The sequence below is a fragment of the Petaurus breviceps genome, unplaced genomic scaffold (assembly GCF_028583685.1).
Source record: "Petaurus breviceps papuanus isolate PSGF00001 unplaced genomic scaffold, PetGlider_PUasm1.0 84, whole genome shotgun sequence".
Classification (NCBI taxonomy): Eukaryota; Metazoa; Chordata; class Mammalia; order Diprotodontia; family Petauridae; genus Petaurus; species Petaurus breviceps.
The window spans coordinates 2,902,349-2,919,810 of record NW_027186645.1 but is presented as its reverse complement, the minus strand read 5'-3'; the positions used below and the strand labels follow the sequence as shown (position 1 = coordinate 2,919,810).

Sequence of the window (17,462 nt, the reverse complement as noted above, 5' to 3'; positions counted from 1 at the left end):
GCCCTAGTATGTGCAGCTTTGTAATTTTCTTTAAACAGAGTAACTGGCTCAGGAGACTTTAAGAGGCAAAGATTGAAGCCCCAGCTCCAGCATCACAACTGAGTTTGTGGGTATCCAAAAGGACTAATGTTTAGATAAGCTTGTCAGCTAAGTAACACAATGGAGAGTGTTGGGCTTGGATTCAGGAAGACCTGAGTTAAAATCTCACCTCAAACATTTACTAGCTGTGTGAACCTAGACAGGTTGCTAAACCTTTGCCTCGGTTTCCTCATCTGTAAAAGGAGATAATAAATTGTTGTGAAGATCAAATGAGATGACATATACACTTCTTGGTAAACCTTAAAACATTATATAAGTGCTCATTATTATTTTTAATTTATTTATTTATTTTTAGTTTTCAACATTCATTTCCACAAAATTTTGAGTTGCAGTATTTTTTCCCTGTCTTTCCCCACCCCCACCCCAAAATATCAAGCCTACTGAATACCCCTTCACCCAATCTGTTCTCTCTTATATTCACCCCACCCCCCACCAACTTTCTAGTAGGGCAAGGTGGATTTCTATATCCCAGTGCCTATATATCTTATTTCCCATTTGCATGTAAAAAAACAAAAAAAAATTTTAACATTTGTTTTTAAAATTTTGAGTTCCAGATTTTTTCCCCTTCTTCCCTCCTCACCTACCCCCCACTGGGAAGATAAGCAATTCAATACAGGTTGTACATGTGTAGTTACCCAAATCATTTCCATAATTGTTATATTGTGAAAGACTAATTATATTTCCCTCCATCCTGTCCCACCCCCCCACTTATTCTATTTTCTCCTTTGATTCTGTACCTTTTCAAAAATGTTTGCTTCTAACTACCCTCTCCCCCAATCTGCCCACCCTTCTATCATCCCCCCTCTTATCCCCTACCCCCCACCATTGTCCTGTAGGGTAATATACCCAGTTGAGTGTGTATGTTATTCCCTTCTTAAGCCAAATTCAATGAGAGTAAGGCTGTCCCATTCCCTTTCACCTTCCTGCTCTTCCCCTCCATTGTAACAGTTTTCTCTTATGTCTTTTATGAGATAATTTACCCTAATCTATCTCTCCCTTTCTCCTCCCAATAAATTCCTCTCTCACCTCTTAATTTTATTTTTTAGATATCATCCCTTCATACTCTGTGTGAGAATATGAGACACATCCTGTGTACTCTATGTATACATGAACATACATATGCCCACACTCACATATATATTTATATAAAAATACACTCTCCTATACATATGAATGTGTATATATATATGTATATATATATATATACATATATATTCCCTTCAACTGTCCTTATACTGAGAAAAGTCTTATGAGTTACAATTATCGTTTTTCCATGTAGGAATGTAAAAAGTTCAACTTTAATATAAGTTCCTTATGATTTCTTTTTCCTGTTTACCTTCTCATGCTTATATTTAAAATTCAAATTTTGTGTTCAGCTCTGGTTTTTTCAATCAAGAATGCTTGAAAATCCTCTATTTCTGGGGCAGAGTCAAGATGGGGGAGAAGAAACAGTACTTCCGCAGGGTTCTGGCTTCAACCACCCCCAATTCATGTAAAAGGGGATTCTGAACAAACTTTGGAGCTACAGAACCCACAAAATGACACAGAGAAGCTAATCTCCTGCTGAGGACAGCCCAGCAGGCTGGCAGGAATCGGCCAGCGCAGCGCTCTGGGAGTCCACTCCAGCCCCATGCAAGCCAGAGGTTTTAGCCCCAGAGCAGGCCTGACCAACCACCAGATAGAGGGACTCCAGATCACCAGCAGCTGTGGTTGTTTCCAGAATTATGAACACATAGATGCTAAGGACAAAGTGAGAGGTCAGTGCAGTGTGGACTTAGGGATCCAGTAGTTGGGAGTGCGTAGGCCTCTTCCTCCAGAGCGAGAAGCCACTGAGGAGCCCCAGCGCAGCCACTGCTGCATGGCAGTTTTAGCACCTGGCCTGCGGACTGTAGGGGAACCAAGCAACCAGTCTAAGGGGTAATCACTCTTGCTTTAACCTGCTTGGATCTGGATCGCGGTCTAGGGTAGAGGTCCTGAGGTGTGTGTCCAGCTTGCCAGAGCATGTGGAGTCTTCAGAGAGGGCACCCAACTAATACCTCTGGTAGCTGAGAAAACCCCAGCATTTGGAATGAAGCTCCCCTGTCTGGTGGCAGAGTCCTACTCTGGCAAAAAGCCCAGGGTTCAAGTGACTGAGTGGTGACATGACCAGGCAAAGGAAGCAAAGCAAACAGAAGAATCCAATATTAGACTCCTATTTTGGGGACAAAAAGGATCAAAGCATGGAACAGGAGGAAGACAGTGAAGTCAGAACTCCTGAACCAAAAGCTTCCAAGAAAAATACAAGCTGATTACAGGCCATAGAGGACCTTAAGAAGCAGATAAGAGAAGTGGAGGAAAAATTGGGAAGAGAAATGAGAAAGATGCAAGAAAATCATGAAATGAGAGTCAACGGCCTGAGGAAAATAACACCTTAAAAAATAGACCAACTCAAATGGCAAAAGAGGCTCAAAAAGGCAATGAGGAGAAGAATGCCTTAAAAAGCCGAATTTGCCAGATGGAAAAAGAATCTCAAAAGCTAACTGAGAAGAGTCATTCCTTCAGAATTAGATTGGAGAAAATGGAAGCTAATGACTTTACAAGAAATCAAGATGCTGTTAAAAAGATCCAAACAAATGAAAGAATAGAAGGCAATGTGAAATATCTCATTGGAAAAACCACTGACCTGGAAAACAGATCCAGGAGAGACAATTTAAAAATTATTGGACTACCTGAAAGCCATGATCAAAGAAAGAACCTAGAAATCATCCTCCAAGAAATTCTCAAGGAAAACTTCCCTGATGTTTTAGAACAAAAGGGCAAAACAGATGTTGAAAGAATCCACCAATTACCTCCTAAAAAAGATCCCCAAAAGAAAACTCTTAGGAATATTATAGCCAGGTTCCAAAATTCCCAGATCAAGGAGAGAATATTACAAGCAGTCAGAAAGAAACAATTTGAATATTGTGTAAACACAATCAGGATAACTCAGGATCTGGCAGCTTCTACAATGAGGGATCGAAGAGCTCGGAATATGATATTCCAGAGGTCAAAGGAGCTGGGATTAAAACCAAGAATCACCTACCCAGCAAAACTGAGTATCATGTTTCAGGGGAAAATATGGTCATTCAGTGGAATAGAGGACTTTCAAGCATTCTTGCTGAAAAAACCAGAGTTGAATAGAAAATTTGACATTCAGATACAAGAAGCAAGAGAAGCATGAGAAGGTGAACAGGGAAAAGAAATCATAAGGAGCTTATCAAAGTTGAACTATTAATATTCCTACGTGGAAAAATGATCATTGTAACTGATGAAACTTTTCTCAGTATGAAAATAGTTGAAGGGAATAGAAATATATATATATATATATGTCTATATTGGAGGGCATATGGATGTATGAATACATATGTGAATGTGTGTATATATGTTTACAGGTATACATAGAAGGCACAGGACCAATTTAATAGGAAGATATGATACTTAAAAGGTGAAATTAAGAGGTGAGAGAGGAATATAGTGAGAGGAGATGGGGAGAGACAGAATGGGGTAAACTATCTCATATAGAAGAGGCAAGGGAAAATGGTTACAATGGAGGGGAGGAATAGGAAGGCAAAAACCTTATTCTCACTGAAATTGGCTCGGGGAGGGAATGACATACACACTAAATAGGGTATCTCACCCTACAGGAGAGTAGGGGGAAAGGGCATGAGAGGGGGGATGATGGAAGGGAGGGCAGGCTGGGGGGAGGGAAGTTGGAAGCACCCACTTTTGAAAAGGGACAGGATCAAAGCAGAGAATAGAACAAGTGGGAGTTGGGATAGGAGGTAGGGAAATATAGTCAGTCTTTTACAATATATCTATTATGGAAATGTTTTGCATTAGCTACACATGTACAAACTATACTGAATTGTTTATCTTCCCATAAGGGTAGGTGACAAAGGAGGAAGGGAATGAATCTGGAATTCAAAGTATTAAAATCAAATGTTTAAATTTCTATAGATAGATAGATAGATATAGATATCTATATATAGACAGATAGATATACCATTATTAACACTATTTTACATGTAATTGGGAAATAAGATATACAGGCACTTGGGGCATAGAGATCCACCATGCCCTACTGGAAAAGTCAAAGGGGGTATAGGAGAAGATATGGGAGAGAGCAGATTGGAAGAGGGGATATCCTGAGGGACTGCTATTTTGGGGCAGTGGGTAGGGGAAAAATGGGGAGAAAATTTGTAACTCAAAATCTGGCAGAAATGAATGATGTAAATCAGAAGTTAATAAAGCATTTGAAAAAAAAAAGAAAGAAAATCCTCTATTTCATTGAATAACCATATTTTCTCCTAAAGCATTATACTCAGTTTTGCTGGGTAGGTGATTCTTGGTTTTAGTCCTAGCTTCTTTGACCTGTGGAATATCATATTCCAAGCCCTTTGATTCCTAAATGTAGAAGCTGCTAGGTCTTGTGTTTCCACAATACTCAAATTGTTTCTTCCTGACTGCTTGCAGTATTTTCTCCTTGACCTGGGAACTCTGGAACTTGGCTATAATATTCCTAGAAGTTTTCTTCTTGGGATCTTTTTCAAAAGGAGATAGGTGAATTCTTTCAATTTTGATTTTGGCCTCTGGTTCTAGAATATCAGGGAAATTTTGCTTGATAATTTCTTGAAAGATGGTGTCTAGGTTCTTTTTTTGATCATGGCTTTCAGGTAGTCCAATAATTTTTAAATTATCTCTCCTGGATCTATTTTCCAGGTCAGTGGTTTTTCCAGTGAGATATTTCACATTGCCTTCTATTTTTTTTGTTTGTTTGAATCTGTTTTATAATATCTCAATTTCTCATAAAGTCATTAGCTTCCAATTGCTCCATTCTAATTTTGAAGGAGTTATTCTCTTCAGTGAATTTTTAAAATTCCTTTTCCATCTGGCAAATTTTGCTTTTTAAGGCATTCTTCTCCTCTTTGGCTTTTTGGGCCTCTTTTGCCATTTGAGTTAGTCTTTTATTAAGGTGTTATTTTCTTCAGTGTATTTTTGGGTCTCCTTTAGCAGGCTATTGACTCGCTTTTCATGATTTTCCTGCATCATTCTCATTTCTCTTCCCAATTTTTCCTCCACTTCTCTTACTTGATTTTCAAAATCCTTCTTAAGCTCCTCCATGGCCTGTAAACAGTTCATATTTTTCTTGGAAGCTTTTGATGCAGGAATTCTGACTTCACTGTCTTCTTCCTGCTCCATACCTTGATCCTTTTTGTCCCCAAAAAGGATTCTATGGTCTGTTTGTGCTTCCTGTGCTTGCTCATATTGTCAGCCAATTACTTGATGTTTGAGCTCTTTGCATGGTAGAACTCTGCTTCCAGAATGGAGAGAGCTTTGTCCCAAATCGCTGGGGTTTTCACAGCTGCTAAAGCTATTAGGAGGGAGCCCTCTCTACAGCCCCAACAAGATCTGGCTCATTGGTCACACACCCAGGACCACCCCCCAAGACCAGTCCCCCTACAATCTGCAGGCCAGGAGTTCTTCAGGCAGCCACAGGGCACAGCCACCATGTCTCCACCTGCTTCTTGCCCCAGGGGCAGCAGCTGGACCATGCTCTTCTGTCCCACCATGTTCCAACAAAGTTCCACACTGACCTTTTACTTTGTCTTTGGTGTTTATGCATTGAGAAGTCTGGAAGTCACCACAGCTGCTGTTATTCACTCTCCTGAAGTCTTCTCTGGCCACCGCTGGTTGGGGCCTCCCTGGGGGACTGCGCTCAGCTCCTTGCACACTGTGATAGACCTTTCCTGTTGGCCTGTCGGCTGTCTTCAGTAGATTTGTTTCTCTCTGTCACTTTGTGGGTTCTGTAGCTTTAAAATTTGTTTAGAGTCATTTTTTACAGGTATTGGAATTGTTTGGAGCTGGAGCTCATGCCAAGTTTGTGCTTCTACTCCACCATCTTGGCCCCACCAGTGCTAGTTATTATTATAAAAAATTATTGGTGAAAGATATAAAGATATAGCTACTAAACAAGTTTATGTTTTTAAACAATTTTCTTCTATTATTTTGAACTTAATCATCAATAAATCTGAAGATTTCAAAGAACAAGAAAAGAGGATTGCATATAAAGCCATGAAATGTTGTGTTTAGTTTTTTAAAGTGCATATTAATTTTAATTCCTATTATCATTTAAGAATGCTAAGATTGTGCATCCCATCTGAAAAGGGTGAAATACACCAAGGGAGGAGGGAAGCCTGGATTGGTACCATTCCCTTTAGTCAGAACACCAGGCTTTGAATTTTTGTTTCAATTTACATGTTTACATTCTTGATGATATCTCTTGATCCTTTAGGCTGCTGTAATAACCTAGTATTTAATATTGACAACAGCTTTGTGACCTTCCTTTTCAGCTGGCCCTGGGATTATTACAGATTGGATTCATAGTTATCTACTTATCTGAGGCGCTAATTAGTGGCTTCACAACAGCTGCAGCAATTCAGGTTCTGGTGTCCCAGCTGAAATTTATACTCCAGCTCACAGTCCCTTCATTCACTGACCCTTTTTCAATTTTCAAAGTAAGTATTTCCCCAGGCTTATTACTTCTTTTCCTAAGAAATTTCTTCCTACTCTAACTCCTCATATTTTTAAACTGCCTGATCCTTTGAATTCTTTTCTCCCCCACCCTCACTGTGCAAGTAGGAAACTTGTAGAGGTAATTTAGACCAAAGGATAGTAAGTAGTAGGATAAACCATGATAATTGACTCTATAAATCATACTGGAATAGATACTAATGGAAAAGTGAGATTTATTGGAATGAGCACTGCAGTCATTGGAGTCAGAAGACCTGAGTTCAAGTCCTAATTTTGACACTAACTTCATAACCATTTGCAAGTCATTTAGCCTGTCTAAGCCTCTAATGGGGATAATAATAACACTTGTGTTTTCTGCTTCATAGAATTGCTGGAAAATCATTTGTAATCGTTAAAGTGTATATAAGTGTGGGTTGCTGTTATTAGAATAATAAAAAAAGAATCATAGTCAAGAAAGGGGATTTTAAATCACTATAATTTGTATTCTAACCCTTAGTGGAATATATCATTATTAATAGAACACTATTCATAAATAACAGTAATGTAAAACCATATCTCTTGACCTCAATTCTTAAGTATTCTAAAAATGGGAGAGGGGGGATTCAATGAGTATTATTACTTTTCAAATCCTTACAATCTCTCCTATATTCTTAAAACTTTATCAGACTCAGTCATTTCAGGGTTTTTTTTAGTCATGTCTGACTCTTCATTATCCCATTTGGAGTTTTCTTGGCTAAGATACTACAGCAGTTTGCCATTTCCTTCTCAAGCTCATTTTACAGATGAGGAAACTGAGGTAAATAGGGTTAAGTGACTTGGCCAGGGTCACACAACTAATAAGTTATCTGAAGTTAGATTTGAATGAGTCTTCCTGATTCCAGACCCAGCGCTTTGTTCACTTTGCTGCCGAGCTTAGCCAACACATACTGCTAATTTAATCAAGATAGAAATATTTCCTTCTAAGTATCCAGTTCTTATTCACAAATTTTAAAATGGATTTGCTTTGAGAAGTCTGGCTTAGCCATTAGTCCTCTCCATTGGAAGACAATAGAATTTGTTTTTCAGTCATCTTTTATACTTCAGTCAAGTGTTAGGGATTCGAGACTAAATTTTACTTTGGGATGTAATTTTACTTTTGGTCAAGCAGGACCTCCATAAACTAATACAATCACTCTTCCTCCACTAGAACTAGAAGCCAAAGGGCTCTCAGGGGTAGACATGTGAGTTACAAATTAACTATCTGCTTTTAGCTCATTACCATCTAGGACACTGGTTTCCAAATTTTGGGACCTAGGTATGTTAAAGAGGGAAACTAGAGAGGATACATTCTAAGAGGAATTGGTTGGGATTCCAGTTTTTCACAGAAGAATACAGAATAATTGTATGACAAAGAAATATGCCTGTAAAGGCATGAAAGTAGAGTAAAAATAAATGTAAAGGGGCAGCTAGGTGGCACAGTGAATAGAGCACCGGCCCTGGAGTCAGGAGACCTGAGTTCAAATCCGGCCTCAGACACTTAACACAAAAACTAGTTGTGTGACCTTGGGCAAGTCACAACCCCAATTGCCCTCCAAAAAAAAGGCCAAAAAAAGTAAAAATGTTGAGGCATGTCCATGGAATTTATCATCTGTCAAAATTATCTTCAACAAGAATTATTGTTGATGTTGATTTAGCCTGACCTTGTGATTCCTTGTGTCTTCTCCTGCCACCTTTATACTAATTGTCATCTAAATGAGTAACCAATGAGGATGAGAGCAGATTCACTCTCAAGTTGTTTGTTTCTTTCCTCTACTGGCTTGTTGTTCTCTCTTTGGAAAAAAAATGTAGTTCATTGTGTTGGGTGAAGATGGTATGTTAATGTAATTCCAGAGACAGGTGTTTTTTTAATCTTTTTAGGTTCTAGAATCTATCTTTACACAAATTAAGAAGACTAATATTGCAGATCTTGTGACGGCCCTCATAATTCTGATCATTGTGTTCATAGTTAAAGAAATAAATCAGAGATTCAAACACAAACTTCCAGTCCCCATTCCAATCGAACTCATCATGGTAAGTGTTTGTCAGAAAGTTTCCTTTCTTAGGATTAGTGCTTAATATTGCTGTTTGTAGTTTTTAATATATTCTCTGTATCTTATACATGCTTGTATGACCTTGAGGCATTAGCAGACCTGAGATCTCATGAGTTCCCTACATCCAACTACCATACTACAAGACTGCAACATTGGGGAAAGTCTGTAGATTGGAGGAAGTCAAAAGACTTGGATTCAAATTCTATCTCTGCTACTTGCTACCTACATGAACTTGGACAAATCATTTGTCTTCTCTAGAGCTGTTTCTTCATCTGTAGGAGGAAGGGGTAGTACTAGATGACTTCTAAGGTCCCATCAAGATCTAAATCTATCATCCATGTGCAATTCAAGGTTTAATAATATTTTTCATAATTTTGGACTCACTGTGCTTGCTGGAAATATGGATGGTAAAACTTAGAATTAAGGGGAAAGTTTATTTCCATATCAGTTCATTTTTTAAATTCTCAAATTCCAGAAAAGTTCTTTAAATGGTTCTCTGTATATGAACTAAGTTGTCCTTTTTTAAAAATAAAAAGTACATCTTTTGAAATGTAGTTTTCTGTTTATAAGAACAAAACTCTTGATTCTAGCATCTCTTTAATTGGTCACATTCTATCAACTCTCTTAATTGTTCTCTTTAATTAGGGCTTTCAACATATTTCTAGATACTGAGCTGCTTTTATGTCCCTCTATGTGCCACAAATAAATCAAAATGTGAGAGAGCCATATGGCATGCAAGTTTGCCCATTCCGATTTTTTTGAGCTTCCTTTAACCTATAAAATATAGTCTCTTAGAATTCAGGCTCTATGTCTTTCTAAAGTCTTGTACATAGTAATTAGTGCATTGTGAACATTTAATACATATGCAAATAGATGAAAGATCTGTGATTTCAGCAGTGTAAGACTCCCAGTAGAGCCACTTCCACCAACCAAACCAGATCTCAACTCTGTGACATAGCAAGGTCTGACTGCATTGTTAAGGCTAAGGGACTTGGTCTTGGTCACATGGCTTTCAGAGACAAGAGCTCAACCCAGACTTTCCTATCTATCTTCCTGATATATTTGCGTGTATGTGTGTATACATATGTATACATATTCCTGATTTTATTTTTCTATATATAATCACTATCCACTATGCCCTACTGCCTCCTATTTAATAAATATTAATAATAATTTTTGCTGCAGTAGCCACCAGCAAACAAGATATAGCAGAAATGCTTTGCAGTGCTATGGTTGGGAAGATAGAACTAATACTGTGTAGACTGACATTGCTAGTTGTTAGAGCACCATTTGAAGACTAGGAAATTGAAGGCAGGAGTATTTGGAGTACCAAGTCAAAGAGTAAGGGGGAAAAAAGGAGTTTAATTTAGCATCCATACAAGATTTCACTTGGGGGAGGGGGGCTGAGAATTTGAGCCCCATTCCAAGAAAAGTGGTTTTCTGCCCTTCTATGCATCACAGAGTAAGACTGCAAAGATAAGGATAGTAAGTGAAACCAAATGGGATGAAGTCTCTTGTTTCGGTCATAGGGTCCTAATGTGTGTAATTTGTTGTTTTGTGGGTTTTTTTTTTAGACAGTCATTGCAGCAGGTGTATCCTATGGTTTTGACTTCAAAACTAGATTTAATGTGGCAGTGGTTGGTAAAATGGAAAGCGGGTAAGTATTTCCTTTTAAGGGAGCCTTCCCAAGCACAATCCTTGGCTTAAACACTAGGATTATTCACAGATGAATAATGTAAGATAGAAAACTATATTGTCAAAGCCCTGCCACTATTTCTTTATCATGATACTCCCCCTGACCTCTTCCTTAATTGACTATAAGCATAGAAAGGAAAGGAGACATCATAAAATGCTTTTTAGAAAATTCAATTTTTTTTATACCAAGATTTCTCCTTGCACAGGGACACATTGGACAACTAGACAGGAGTCTATTCAGGGACACATAAACAAGGAATAGGCAAAATAAACCAGCTTTTCATGAAGAAGAATCAAACAAGACCAGGTCCCATTAATAAATTACTATAAACAATATACCGTGTTTTGGTTAAGTTGCCAAAACCAAGTACTTCAAGTTCAAAAGAGATAAGTAAGAAATAATCTGTACGTCGCTTCGGCAATAGGTACAAAATGTCCTTTCTGATGTTCCTTTTGAAAACACTGGCAAAACCACTCCAGCAGACTAAGGAAGGACCTGCCTCCTGATAGAGAGGTGTTGGGACCAAGATGTAGAATGAGACATCTGTTTTGGGATATAATCATTGTAGGAATTTACTCTTTTTGATCATACATATTTGAAGGATGGGGGGAGGGCAGTGTTTTTCTTTGTCTTGGTAGAGGAAGAGAAAATAAATTTTTCTTGAAATAAAAGACCAAACCCTAAAACATTGGCAAAACATTTGCTACCATTGGAAAGAAGTATAGAAGATGTATATGGAATTTGGACATGTACTATATTTTATTCTGTTCATTTTACTAAGATATGTGAAGTTATTGATTTTATGCATTTTTTTCTTTTTTTATAAGCAATTGGGGTTAAGTAACTTGCTCAAGTTTACATGGCCAGTTATTTCTGGGTGTGGTACTAAGTATCAGAGCCCGGATTCGATCCCAGGTCATCCCGACTCTGGGGCCGGTGCTCTTACTCACTGTGCCACATGGCCACCCCGATTTTATGCATTTTAAAATAATATTTAAGGTAAAGAATGACATGATGGTAAGAATCTTGAACCCAGTCAAAAATCTGAGTCCATTTTCTGTCTTCTACTTGCCAGCCATGTGAATTTGGGTAAATTTCTTTGCCTTTCTGAGGCTGTTTTCTCATCTAAAAGGTGGTTGATAATCACATATATACTGCCTACCTTCCTAGAGTGTTGGGGAGGATCAGATGAAATAATACACATAAACTGCTTTGTTAACTGGTTGAGCAATATATAAATGTAAGCTAGTAAGGAAAGGGAAAAACATTCAGCATCCACTCTGATTTTTACTTGCTATCTTCCTTCCCTCTATTCTCCTTTTTCTGGGGCAGGGGGAGGAGTGGCATGGGGGAGTTGAGTGAAAGGGGGTGGCAATCAGGGTTAAGAGACTTGCCCAGGGTCCCACAGCTAATAAGCTAGTAGGTATCTGAAGTAAGATTTGAATTTAGGTCCACCTGACTCCAAGGCCTGCGTTCTATCCACTGTATCACCTAGCTGCCCCAATTGTCTGAGTATAATATTAATAGTAACCATTTACATAGCATCTTGTGGTTTACAAAATGCTATCTCATCTGATCTTTACAACAACCCTGTGAGGTAAGTGCAATTATTATCCCCATGGATAATAGAATGGATGGAGAAATTGAACATAGAGAGATTTTTGACTTGCCCAGGGTTATACAACTAGTAAGCATCTCAGGCACAATTTGAACTCAAGTCTTCCAGACTCCAAGTTCAGCCCTGTATTCATTATGCCATTTGGCTGCCTACAACAATTTTATGTAGTATCAATTTTCCTCAGCTTGGCTTTCTGTTCTCGCAAGATATGGGATGATTTCCCCTAGATCAAGCAAAACTTCCTTGTTTTGTTTTTCTCAGAATCATGGTGTGTTTTTGTTTTTTTTTTAAGTAACCATCACTCACCATACATTCTACTATAAGGATATCTTGTTTTGCAAACCTTAGACTCAAAAGTGAGAAGCAGTGTAGTGTGATGGATAGAGAAAAGACCTTGAAAACCAGAGATCCCTAACTTAAAATCCTCAGATATGCTATGTGAACCTTGACAGTTATTTAATCTTTCACTGCCCCAGGTAACTGTAAAACTGTACGTTTGAAGACAAGGTATTGACCTGTATTTATAGTAGGTGTCTCCTTAGCTAGAAGTACGCTATACCCATAAAATCACAGGTGTGGTTCCATACTCAAAGGTGTGCTGTTGTTGTGGGTTTTTTTTTTATTGAGCCTATAAGGATGTAAATTTAAGAGCATATTTCTTTGTTTATACCAGTTGAAAAATATTCAAGATTATCTCCTGCCTTTGGGACACATTTAGAGAGTTTCACCAATTTCAAGCAGTGCTTTATAACAATAAAATAGCAGATTACAGTGGTTTTAGCTTTGCCAAGTTTTGATGGACTCATGCTCAAGAAATGAGAAATGTCATAACCCTAATCTCAACTTCAGATTTAGGTTGCCTTCTTCACCCTCTATGAAGATTTGGCTAGATAACATCGGTGATGCCTTCTCCATTGCAGTTGTCGGGTTTGCAGTGGCATTTTCTGTTGCAAGTGTGTATTCTATTAAACATGATTATCACCTTAGTGGAAATCAGGTAAATCTAAAACTTATCTGGGCCTGATGAAGGCACTTTAAAAACAGTTCTGTTTTTTGTTTTTGTTGTTTGTTTGTTTTTTGTTGCCAGAACAGCTCTGGTCACTATTCTAAAAGACTGCCGCCTTGTTTTCGGTGCAGGAGTTAATTGCATTTGGATTGGGCAACATAGTTGGTGGATTATTCAAAGGTTTTGCGTCAAGCACTTCACTGTCTAGATCAGGTGTTCAGGAAAGCACAGGAGGCAAAACTCAGGTATTTCAAGATCTTTGCTACTAAAGGTAGCTGCACATCAATTAACTGCAACGTCACAGACAAAAAGATTCACCAAGTTTGTGATGAGAATCTTCTACTTTTCCAGATTGCCGGGCTTCTATCAGCTATTATTGTTCTGATTGTCATTGTGGCAATTGGATTTCTGCTGGAGCCACTACAAAAGGTAATTTTCCCCCTTCATTCTCTGGGAACTTAAAACATTCATGAGCTAATGGTCCTAGTACTTCGTCAACACAAGAACCAGAGGAAAAGGAGGTAGCTAAAAGTTCTCTCGTCCCAACAGATTCCAGTGTTTGGACTGACCAAATTGTTTTCATTTTTCCCATCAACATTTTACAAATGTCAGGAATGCAGATGCCCAAACTACTTTATCGTGTCTCCTCTTACCATGTCAGAGAGGCCCAAGTATAATATGTTATGTTAAGACAGGAAGACCAGCTCTTGGCACCAGGTCTTGATGAAGAACTGGTTGCAGTGAATGTCTTCCAGGACTTAATGCAATCAGTTCCTCTAAGTTTGAGGAGGGTGCTACCAGCCACACAACTGTCTCTCACAGACACTCCCTTCCAGTTCCCCAGGGATTTATTTGACTCCAAGACTAGCAGGTACTAGGAACAGGAACTATCATCCTGACCCCTGACCCAAACAGGAATGTGAGATCTGAAATTCTAATGTCCTTCTACCTATTTCACCTAGGTTATAATGTTACCCAGGGCAGCTAAATGGCACAGTGGATAGAGCCCTCAGTCTGGAGTCAGGAAGACCTGCGTTCAAATCCAGGCTCAGACACTTACTAGCTGTATGGCCCTGGGCAAATCACTTAACTCCATTTGTCTCAGTTTCCTAATCTGTAACATAAGTTGGAAAAGGCAATGGCAAACCACTCCAGTATCTTTGTCAACAAAACCCCAAATGGGGTTACAAAGAGTTGGACATGACTGAAACGACTCAACATTTCCAGCTAACTTCACTTTGATCAACATTTATCTAAGGGCTACTACTGTCAAAGGAATGTGCTAGGTATACAAAACACATGAGTAATATGGTTCTCTTTCCAAAAAAGCTTACATTCTCCTGGGAAAACATCATGTGATTGTACATAAGTGAATACTAAGCCCCAGCAAAGCAACAGAAAGCTATTTCAAGGAACAAATTTCCACTAGAAAAAAAAAATAATAGTAGACAGATCATAGAAAATGTCTGATCTGTAGCATACTATGTGACTCCAAATAAAATGCTAGCTATTTGTGATACTACTACACAGAGCATGGTAATACAATGCTTTGTCACAGACAGCTAGGAGCTAAATAATGCAGTGGATGGAATGCTAGACCTGGAGTCAGGAAGACCTGAGTTCAAATCCAGCCTCAGACACTTACTAGCTATGACTCTGTGCAAGTCATTTAACCACTGTTAGTTTCCTCTTCTGTAAAATAGGGAAAATAATAGTTTCCTCATCTGTAAAACTGGGGTTGTGATAAGACAAGATAATATTTGTAAAGCACTTTACAAGCTTTAAATGAGACACACCTAATAAAGATGGATTTATAACTAGAAATTTTTCATCTTTTATTATACTACAGCTGAAATGTGGATCTGACCTCAGGTTCTTCTCCCAATAGATTAGTCTGTTTTAGAATAGGGTGCTACGTAAGTTTTTATTCTGAGGATATGGTGCTCCTCTCCTTATACTCTGCCTGTGGAATCTTAATAATTTCTAAAAGGTCAACATTAGAGCCAGGAAGATGATAGGATGAGACATTTGGACCTCTAACATCTTGTGGAAGAGAAGACGATTAAATCCTTGCAAAATGTAAACAATAACAGGAAAACATCACAAGGGCAGAAAGTACCAAAGTACCTATATATACGTACATCCAAAAGCACACAGAGAAATATTAAGCTACATTGTTTTTTTTTTCTACAAACTGCATAAATAGGCTCAATTAACCCTAAAGAACCAGTCTATCTGGCATTGACTTAAGAAAAACTGAACAAAATCTAAGCTATTTTAATCCATTTAGTTCCTCTTGCATCTTCTACTTAACAAGTGGAAGATTCCCCTCCAGAAATAACATTCTTATGATTCTTTGATGTTTAATCACCTGAAACAAAAGTATCTACATCTTCCAACTCATGACATCAGGGATTGTTTTGTACAAAGACAAGGAATAAGTTATTTCGAAAAAGCTTAACTGGCTTCGATTTTCTTTTTTTTTTATTTGGGAAATATTATTGTTCCGTCATTTTTCAGTCTTGTCTGACTCTTCATGACCCCATTTGGAGTTTTCTTGGCAAAGATACTAGAGTGTCTTACCATTTTCTTCTCCAATTCATTTTACAGATGAGAAACTGACACAAACAGGGCTAAATGACTTGCTCAGGGTCACACAGCTAATAAGTGTATGAGGCTAGATTTGAATTAGAGAAGAAGTCCAGGCCTAGTACTCTATCCACTGTGTCACCTTGCTGCTCTAACTTGGAAAGTAATTCAATTCAGTTTAAGCCAACAACTATTTATTAACCACTGCTGTATGTTAGATACTGTGAATGGCACTAGGAAGATAAAGACAAAAATGCAAGCAATCTCTCACCCCTAATGGAATCTACGTTGTACTGGAAGAAGCAATACATACCTGGACAAAGACAAAACAAAAACAGAATAATTTCAAATCTCCTCTATTCTAAGTAACTTATGAGGCTAAACAAAATCAGAGCCAGTTAAATTATTCAAACAATCCCCTGATACAGAATAGTTTGCTTTCTAAAAATTTTAAAATTTAAATGGAGTACCTCAACAGAGACTACTTCAGCAGGTTTCGGTACAATAGTCAGGGCCACATTGCTTTAGAGAACTGTGGTGCTTATTGATGACTATTCAAGGTATTAGGGACTATGAAATCTTTGGGTGAAATCTCTCTGGAATCTCAAGGAGGGGCACAGATTGAATGGCTATAGTCAGAACAAAGATTCTGTACAGGGAAGGGCAAAGACTCAAGACTACTATGGTTCAATCTATATTGGGAAAGCTATTACTCTGTGACGGGCTTTCTCCATCCCTTCAAAGCCCTCTCTTATCATTAACCTTCACCTTTGCATCTTGAAAACTTATTTGCTCAACAAACTCTATCTCCTGTTTTTTCCTTTTACCAGTCTGTGCTGGCAGCTTTAGCTCTTGGAAACTTAAAGGGGATGTTGATGCAGTTTACAGAAGTGCGCAGATTATGGAGAAAGGACAAGTATGACTGTGTGAGTAAAAAGTAACTTTGTACTTAACAAATTAAATGATGGTAGTCTTTTATGTTGTGTATATAAAATGCAGGACAGGATTTATAATTTAAAATGATTCTTGATTTGTTACACTAATTTGCTAGCTATTTTTAAGCCATAGATATTCATACATCTGGTTACCTGAGGTTTGCACGTAATTATGGGTGGAGGGGTCATATGTCAATCCAGAAATCAGCCACATGAAACCCTGTTTCTATCCACTAGACACCTGATAACTTTTAAAATACTTGAAAGACTAGCATGTGGACAAGGGATTATACTTATTCTGTGTATTATAGTTTTGTAGGAGCATTCTAGGACCAGCATTGTTTGGGTTTTGATAGTTCAGAGTGAATGTAAATAGCAATTGTTTCTGTTCTGGTCAGAAACCCTGAGGGTCTTCCCTTCCCAGTTTGATTTTTTTTTTTTTGAGTAGGCAAACTAAGCCATCTTTTACCTCATTTCTTACCTAGCCCTGAATCACTGACAAACTCAGACCTGAGAAAGACCTTAGCTTACAAAGGGCAAGTTCTCCCTCTACATCTGGGGTCATCTGCAGTCTTCCTGACCTGTGTCTTGCCACCAGACTCAGATGACCCTGGAAGAAAGAGTGAGGCTGAAGACTTTGCAAAGCCCTGCCTCATTTAAATCCAACTTACTTGCAAGTTAAGACGTCACCCTCCTGATGTCGGTCCTCTTCAAGAATGAAGGACAAACAACTAGGATCAAGGAATGGAAGTTACAGTCAGATTTCAGGTCAATGTAAGACAAAACTTTGTAGCAATTAGAGGTGTTTGAAAAAAGTAGAATGGGTTATTTTATGAGCTAATGAGTTTCAGAGGCTGGTTGAATGAACACTTGCCAAGTGTGTTTCGTATAGGATTTATAT

At 38.2% G+C, this 17,462-nt stretch overlaps 1 protein-coding gene across 1 annotated transcript in view; it reads left to right on the top strand.

Moving 5' to 3' along the window:
* SLC26A3 (solute carrier family 26 member 3) overlaps window positions 1-17,462 on the top strand; it is a 44,337-nt gene that overhangs the window by 2,700 nt on the left and 24,175 nt on the right. The window contains exons 5-11 of the mRNA XM_069106958.1: window positions 6,468-6,632; window positions 8,545-8,697; window positions 10,292-10,374; window positions 12,881-13,028; window positions 13,169-13,282; window positions 13,389-13,466; window positions 16,457-16,552. Of these exons, the coding sequence (XP_068963059.1) occupies window positions 6,468-6,632; window positions 8,545-8,697; window positions 10,292-10,374; window positions 12,881-13,028; window positions 13,169-13,282; window positions 13,389-13,466; window positions 16,457-16,552 (837 nt within the window). The remainder of the gene's footprint in view (window positions 1-6,467; window positions 6,633-8,544; window positions 8,698-10,291; window positions 10,375-12,880; window positions 13,029-13,168; window positions 13,283-13,388; window positions 13,467-16,456; window positions 16,553-17,462) is intronic.